Here is a 9097-nt window from a genome sequence, read left to right on the forward strand (position 1 = left end):
TTTAATGTCTTGAAATTCATAGGATTATTACTTTATCCCAAATTCTCCATTAATATAGACTAAAGTTTTGGGTACAGTGATGTTGTTCCTTAAATCTTTCATTAATGTATGCACATAACATAAACTTGGTGGGTTCTATAATATTTTATAAGCTATTTAAAGTTATGTATTGTCATTTTTGCCTATTTTTTTCAAAGTAGATATGTTTGTTTGCTAAAAAAATCCGAAACACCATTTTCTTTGGAAATTACGTCTACATTAAGTGTTCATCATATTGTGAAATTTAAGTGTTTTAGTTTGGTGTTTCAAGTCAAGTAAAACTTCTAACCATGTTTTTAAATTTTTCTGTAAAAACATAAAATAGACAACAAATGTTTGTATGAAATTGAGTAAAATTATCCATTTTGTACCTACCTGAAGTTTAAACATTTCCTATCTGAAGGGGAGGACCCCCCCCTTTCATACGCCTGGTGGCCAGTCTTAATCCAGCTACTAGGAGGTCACGAATTATGGATATTTATAGGTATGCACTGTGGATGTGATACTCCCTGGTGTGGATTAGGGTAACTTCCGCATTAGTGAGTACTACGACGATCCGCAGTACTACCCTGATGATTAGACCAATTCGTTAATTACAAGGCAAAAATGTGGTTTGGATTCCCTTAGTTGCCACTGGCTGTATCATGGGCTATTAATTAACTGCTGTGTCTAAAGAATATGTCGGCCTTAGTCACTAACAAGACTACAAGATCGCGCCACTCATCCTATACTCATCTCCATTTACACTTGACTTAAAATACCTACATTTGTATGATTGCCATTTCATAAGAAAGTATAAAGTACAAGGTGATGGGGGGGGGGGGGTTATCCCGAACCCACAAACCCCCTTATAGAAACCAGATGGCGCCCATTATTACTGACATACCTACTCAAGATCCCTAATAGAGCCTATATTTCTTTGAGTATGTTATATTGAGAGCATTTAAATCGCTGAAACCACATCAACCAGTACAAATTACTTCTAAGTTACTAGATTTTGCTTTTCCTTACCACAATAACAAATACCATAATCACTAAATTGGGTGTCTTCTCCATGGTTCTTTCTCTTCTGTCACTTAAATATTTTTCACAGTTCTGATTTACCTGGTACTTCTTAGCTTTATCAGGTCATCATCGAGGTAATGTAGTGTAGATTAAACTACTCAACATGTTAAAAAGATCAAAAGGCTATCATGTAATTAGCAATTTGATTGACAATCAATGACCTTGAACTAAATAGTTCTTCTATCAGATTCACAGAAGATAACAATGTCATTTCAACAGGCTCTACTCGTGCTCAAGCGCTCGACACAGCAGAAACACTTTTCGAGGGAGCCTAGGCATGGTTCTCCGGCCAAAAGATTTTTAAGCCCCCTTCACACTGGGCCACCATGGTGGTTACACCGGTGGCGACACCATGGTGGCTACGTTACATTAGCATTGATTTAAATGGGACATCTTCACACTGAGCTTTGGTGGCGCGTATGGCCGCGCGACCAGAAATGCGGTGGCTCGGGGTTGCGATTTTCAGAGACACCAGTCTGGTGGCGCCACCACGTCGTACCATGGTTTCTTATCGGACTGTTCACATTGGAGCGACTGGCAGCGCCACCAGTCACCAGTGGGCATTACTCAGTATACTAGTTTACTAATCTTTTGAAGTTGTTAAGGTAATAAATATGGGTAAATGATATTATTGATATAACAAAATGTATAGGTACTCTATTTCATTTACATCTTTTTTTGGTCATTGCAATGTATACATTGAGTCAAGGTATTACAGTGTTATTAATAAATGGTATATTAACTATGTTTTTATTTAATTTTCCACAACGTTAGTAGCAGTTTTTCTTCTGGAGATATTTTATCTTTCAGACTTCCCAGAAGCTCATCAAAACTTAAAACACTCATTCTTGAGTAAGTAGTAATTGTGAAACGTGTAAGGGTGTTTTTAAGGTCTTGGTAGTGAATGAAAAAAGTCTCTCTGGTACTTATATCTCATAAAAACGGATGAACAAAAAAATACGTTTTTTTCTTATGTTTTCACAATTTCAAAAAAATATATACACTAAGCACCTGCCTCTTCGACGTCCAACTGTGAGCTTTGTGGCTACAGCTGCACTGGTGGCTGAGCTGGTGGTCCATGCGCATTTTGACCGGCCACCAGTGTCGCCACCGGTGTCGCCACCATGGTGGCCCAGTGTGAAGAGGCCCTTAAGCTGAACGAGGAAAAGACTCAAAATATCGTATGCACCTCAACTCGATATCACCAAATTGAAACCAAAGTCCATCTGCTCGGTTTCACCATCGACCCCAAACTGACATGGGCGGAACATATCAAGGTTGTTTGTTGCAGGCTGTAAAGAGTCGTGTGTCTGTTACGCAAACTTTCTAAGTTAGTAACCCCACAATATCTGGTGGTCCACCTACATTTTAAACATTTCCTAGGGGAATGGGAGGACCCCCCCCCCCCTCTTCATATGCTCCTGACTGGGACGATGGCGTCGACCTGTAATCCAGCAACTAGGAGATCAGAGTGATATATTACACCTCTCTTTCAAAGTGTTCTGAGCAACGGCCTAACGCTTTGGGGGCATGCACCTTCTTGTAATGAAGTTCTTTTGTAACAAAAGATGGTTGTCAGGATTATAACTTTTAGCAAAAGATTTGGACCACTGCCAGCCTCTTTTCATCAAAACAAAAATGTTAACGGTCTATAGCCACTTCATTCTGATGTGTGCAACATATGTTAAAAGTAACATTCCAAAGTTTCCAACCAGATCGTCCTCAACAGTGGCGGATTCAGAGGGGGGTGAAGGGGGCGACCGCTCCCCCTCGGGCATACATAGGTATATAATTTCTACTGCACGTAATACAGTAGTGCATACATATTGCGTAAAATAATTTGTCACACTAACTTTGGACAAAGAAATGGTATAAAACTGCCATTTAGCAGACTTAGTTTGCACAAAGTTTTCAGGGGGGTACCCCGGAACCCCCCATACCACCCGTTTCGCCCCCCCCCCCTTGTGACTGTTCCTCCACTGGTCCACAAACACCAAACAAGACAAAATCATGAAATATACCTTCCTTTCTGTCTGCAATTTGGATCTACAACACCTTACCTGAAGACAATAAAAATCCTTGAAACAAGGAAATTTAGCACTGTCCTGAAGTCATGGCTAATAACCAAGCATTTCTATAGCCTTGACGAATATTTTGAAACAGTGAATAAAAAATTAGTGTTGACCCACTGCCAAAAGTGAATAAATGTAAATAGGCCTATTGTAAATTGTACAAAACAAAAGTACCAATTAGTAGCCTACTTTATGTTTTATTTTTTTTTATGACACAACCTATCCGGCATAGGTTGGTCTTGGTGAAGAAGAAGATAACAGGTAGGTATCGGTAACTCATAAAATAAACCGAATATTTTCATTTAGCCTGTAGAAAATGTTTAGTTTCATGACTTGAAAACTTAATTATATCGAATCATTCAAAAAAAAAAACTTGCTGAGATAATTTAAGCTGAGCGCATTTTGTTACTGGCTCATTCACTCAACTATGCTTTCTTTTAATAAAAGGTGGCAGCTGGTTCATAAAGATAGGATGTCTACTTTAGTATGCCTATACAATAGTCAATGGTAATATGCAGCAGGTTTTTATAATGTAGGCGGAACGTGCTATATTAACGTGGTATTAATTTATATGGTTTGGTTAGTACCGTACCGGTATTAATCATCTTCTTTTTTCTAAACTCCTTGTAACAAGTACTGTAGTAAATTGAAAGAGTTTTGAGACATCCTAATAAATTAAGAAGAAAAAAAATTCTGAATAATTTCTTAATTTGCTATGAAAGGTATGGAACATCCCTTCAGACTTCTTGTTGCTTATTATTGGATGGATTCACAATTTTGTGGCATCGTCTATAAACTAAAAGTACAATAGGTACCACGAGTTTTATCTTGCGGCATGACAGGATCTGGGTCACATGTACCACTACCGCCCCACTAAACTGCTAGTAAAGCCACGGCACATGCTACAACACTGCAGATTGTGGTTCATATTCAGTTGCTTGTGGAGCCACCTGTCGGGTGTGAAAATTACAGAGTGATATACTACTGCCAGAGGAGTCGTTTAAGTTACCCTAAGAATGTGAATACAGTAATAATCAAATATAGATAGGCTACAGCACAAGTAAAAAAGCCTATTTCTGTTTCAAAGTCAGTTGTAGGCAGAACGAAAAAGACGATAGCTGAGTCCTTCAGTCCTTGGCTCGGTCGGACTAAAAAACCGATGTAGCATTGTCATGATTTCACGTCATGGTGTCGCAATTTGGATCTACAACAGCTTACCTGAAGACAATAAAAATCCTTGAAACAAGGAAATTTAGCACTGTCCTGAAGTCATGGCTAATAACCAAGCATTTCTATAGCCTTGACGAATATTTTGAAACAGTGAATAAAAAATTAGTGTTGATCCACTGCCAAAAGTGAATAAATGTAAATAGGCCTATTGTAAATTGTACAAAACAAAAGTACCACTTCACTCCACTTTTCGCCACTTAAAATTTATCAGGAGTAAAAACTAAAAAGTTTTTTCTTGTAAGTGTATGCTCATAGCCGACATAAGTTAGCCTAATATTATCAATATCACTATCAATTGAGATGGGGACGTGGGATATACTAGATGGGGACCTAAGTGCATATTTTAACCCAGATATGAGTGAAGGATGTGTGTAGAAATGGTGTGAGGTGATCTTTGTAGCTTTGTTATTGACTAAGATCAGCTTTTTCACTTAGCCAGGATCCTTAAATAAAACCCAATAATCAGGGACAGCTGGGTACAGTTTTGAACTATCAAAAAGCTATTGTTTTTTTTTTCTTCTCAGGATTGATTTGAACAACCTTTTGATTGCTAGGCGAGTAGGCCTACTATAACTGTTTAGCTACCCAGCGAGTCATGGTTGGCCAGTACTGGGGTGACTGATCCCCACCAATTTGAGATGTATCTTAATGATTTGACAGACTCGCACTGCTGCAATAGGCCAAGTATTTAATTTTGGATAGGCTAAGTAAGTTAAGTTTTATCAATTATCAATTATTTAAGATGGGGACGCCACTTTGTGCGTATTTTAACCCAAATATGAGTGAAGGATGAGTGTAGGATGAGTGGCGCGATCTTGTAGTCTTGTTAGTGAATAAGGCCGACATGTTCCTTAGACACAGCAGCTGTTAATTAATAGCCCATACAGCTAATGGCAACTAAGGGACCTACAGTTTATTGTGGAATCCGAACCACATTTTTTTCCTCGTAATTAAGGAATTGGTCTAATTATTAGGATAGCACTGCCGATAGTTTTAGTAGGCCTACTCACTAGCGCGGACGTTAATCCACACCAGGGAGCATCGCATCCACAGTGCATCCCTATAAATATCCACAATTCGTGACCTCCTAGTAGCTGGATTACAGGACAACGCCACCCGTCTCAGTTAATTAGGTAAAAGAAAAAAAATTTAAAATTTAAAGTTAACGAAACAACATTTTTTTTAACTGTCGCATAACTGAGTAGGGTAGGTCAACCCTTGTAGGTCACTGTAAGTTAAAGATTACGACCCTAGCCTAAGAGTCTACAAGTTAGGCTAAGTTAAATAGGCTAAGGACAGAAAAACATTATTGGTTTAAATAAGCCTAATCTGAAAAGTGGAGATTTAAGAGGACGTTTTATACAAAAAAAATATTAGCTTAGGATACAGCAAAATGTTTTGTTTTGGTCTGTTTAACGACTTAAAAGCTAGACTTAAAACTTAGATACCTTAGGAAGTTCAAATTAGTAGGCATGATGTTGTTCTACATTTTAATAAGAGTTTACAAGTTACATTTAAGATATGAATCAATCAAAAGAAAAATATGTTATTACCTTGGTCATTTGAGGTTCTCCTTTTTTAGAGGAATAAATTAGTGTCCAAGTTAACACAATTCATCATCTTCTTCTTCATCCAAATGATCAAGTTTAATTTCTTTGCCTTTTTCAGGTTTTGCCTTCTGTTTCTTACTTGATGACGGTTTCTTTTCTCCGACAACATATTCTGGCATGACGACTTTAGAGCTCCTGAAAATCTGCGAAGAGGACTTATCTTCAGAAACCTCTCGCTTCCTTTGAGTTTTTTTGAAAGTAGGTTTGCTGAGCTTTTCACTATCAACATCCATGTCTTGAGATTCCTTTTTCGCTCTCAATTCTCTTAAGAAAGACATTGCCGCAGCAGTATTACTTTGATCCGACATATCATCCTGTGAAACATCACTCAGAGTATACTTGGTCCATTTATCTGGGCGCCGTAGAAAGTCTGGAAGATTTTTTTGAAATCTAGAGGGGGCAGGAGCTTCAGGTCTTTTAAAAATACTCTCTTGGCCACGAAATGGACGTGTTTCTGATTTCTGCCTCTTAAAGGTGGCCTTTTCTTCATTCCCATGGCTCCTTTTATTGTCATTGAGCTTAGCGATACTAGATTCATTACTTTTCATGACAGCGTCAAGCTTTTCAAAAACATTTTTTTGACGACTGACAAAATCTGCATTGTTGTCACTTTTGGTCTGAACGAAAAATCGTCCTTGACCTTTATCTTGATTTATCATCTTATAGGGCAAGAGGCTAACTTATGCAGACCTAAGTTAATGAGTCTTGACAGAAGTTTGGGGTGTTAAAGGAGGTCTTGAACAAAGGCTAGGCTATTCCATATAGGCTAAATGATTATAAACTGGACGAAGTGTATGCTAATTTACAAATTTACACTCATCACTTTGGATGTACAGCAAAGAATGGTTAACTTTCAATTGAACAATGTAGCCTATTGGGATAGGCTAGAAGACTTATCTAGGTAGCCATAGGTTCTTCCAATACGCTTTAATTAAGTTACACGTTACACCATAAGAATAACATCGTTGTGTAGGCCTAGGTTATAAGGAACATTTACTAGGCTATAATTTAAATGTCACTAAGAATTCAGTTCAGTTTATGTTGAAGATAAATGAAATGACAGCAACGAACATAATAAATTATTCTTACAGAATATAGCCTAAATTGATTCGATTCAATTCAATAACAAAACAAACAAACAGAACAACACTTCAATCTTCTTTCTTCAATCCTAATTCTTTATTTATCATTTATCAGCTGTTCTTATAGTTTTTGTTTTTGAGAAACAGTTTTCTTTCTCTTTCTCTTTGGACTTGGAGCCTTGTGTGGCTCAATTGTTATGCACGTAAAACTGCCAATAAACCACCATTAAGCTATGACGTCAGCGTCAGATCAGTAGATCAAGAAGGCCGTGGCTGAAAAACTTCCTAACCTCAAAATGCGTTTTTCACTATAAATACAAATTTTTTATAACTGAGGTGATTAAATGAAGTATAATAACACTTGTTTCTATACCATAATTGTATCTCGCAATGTACTCCCACGTGCAAAGATAGTATAAAAACCTGAGCTAGTAAAAACAATATTCTGCAAAAACGGTTTATACGATTTTGGTAATTTTTATGTAGTATGATTATAAGTATTTAAGCAACCTGAGAAATAATTTGCAATCCCATACCATGGTTATGATGGAATCTATTAGATGAAGAATTTGAACCTGTCACTTATAACTTAAGACAACTATTTTTACATTTTGTATAAACATTATATCTCAAAAATCGTTTACGATTTTAATGATTTATATGTAGTATGATCATGATGTCTTAAGCTACCTGTGAAATAAATTGCATTACCATACCATGGTTATGATGGGTTCTACAACAGGTATAAGTTAGGCCTGTTCATTTCTAGGCTACTGATTTGACGAATCAGTTAAAAATTTATATCTCAAAAACCGTTTACACGATTTTAATGAATCTTATGTGGTATGATCATAATGTCATAAACTACCTGTGAAATAAATTGCATTTCCATACCATGGTTATGATGAGTTCTACAACAGGTAGAAGTTAGGCCTGTTCATTTCTAGGCTACTGACTTGACGAATCAGTTAAAAATTTATATCTCAAAAACCGTTTACACGATTTTAATGAATGTTATGTATTATGATCATATTGTCATAAGCTACCTGTGAAATAAATTGCATTACCATACCATGGTTATGATGGGTTCTACAACAGGTAGAAGTTAGGCCTGTTCATTTCTAGGCTACTGATTTGACGAATCAGTTAAAAATTTATATCTCAAAAACCGTTTACACGATTTTAATTAATCTTATGTGGTATGATCATAATGTCATAAAGTACTTGTGAAATAAATTTCATTTCCATACCATGGTTATGATGGGTTCTATAACAGGTAGAAGTTGGGCTAGTTCATTTCTAGGCTACTGATTTGCCGATTAAGTTGAACATTTATATCTCAAAAACAGTTTACACTATTTTAATGAGTCTTATGTGGTATGATCATAATGTTTTAAGCTACCTGTGAAATAAATTGCATTCCCATAACATGGTTATGGTGGTTTGTATAAGAGGTAGAAGTTGGGCCTGTTCATTGTTAGGTTACTGATTGACCGATTAAGATAAAAATTTATATCTCAAAAACCGTTTACACGATTTTAATTAATCTTATGTGATATGATCATAATGTCATAAGCTACCTGTGAAATAAATTGCATTCCCATACCATGATTATGATGGGTTCTATAACAGGTAGAACCCATTCAATGCTGGTTTCTGTATGTGGTAGAAGTTAGGCCTGCACCTTACTGTGCTACCGATTTTTCAGATAAAAAAAATATATTTCAAATTTGGCACCATAATTTTATCACTGGGTAATTTTTTTTCTTTTTCTTTAGACTTTACATTAAATGTTACATTGACTATTTATTTTTTTATTGCAGCCTCCTCCTCCCCTTATAGCTACTCCTTACCTCGCCATCATTTTTACCACTGGGTCATTTTATCTTAAGTAAGGTAATATATTTTTAAGAATTGTTTATCATTTTGTTTAGGCTATTAATTATATGTTACATTGACAATATTAATTTTTTTTTGCAGCCTCCTCCTCCCCTTATAG

General features: G+C 36.4%; 1 protein-coding gene across 1 annotated transcript; it reads right to left on the reverse strand.

Annotated features, from left to right (window-relative positions):
• Positions 1–5882: 5882 nt before the first annotated feature.
• Positions 5883–7255, reverse strand: LOC129002875 (protein TSSC4-like). The gene has a single exon (XM_054430980.1). It carries the CDS (start codon positions 6673–6675, stop codon positions 6010–6012), a length of 666 nt encoding a protein of 221 aa, XP_054286955.1. The 5' UTR covers positions 6676–7255; the 3' UTR covers positions 5883–6009.
• Positions 7256–9097: the final 1842 nt, after the last annotated feature.

This window comes from Macrosteles quadrilineatus, unplaced genomic scaffold (assembly GCF_028750875.1).
Source record: "Macrosteles quadrilineatus isolate MER2022 unplaced genomic scaffold, UCM_ALF_1.0 Scaffold_9__3_contigs__length_116548681, whole genome shotgun sequence".
Taxonomy (NCBI): Eukaryota; Metazoa; Arthropoda; class Insecta; order Hemiptera; family Cicadellidae; genus Macrosteles; species Macrosteles quadrilineatus.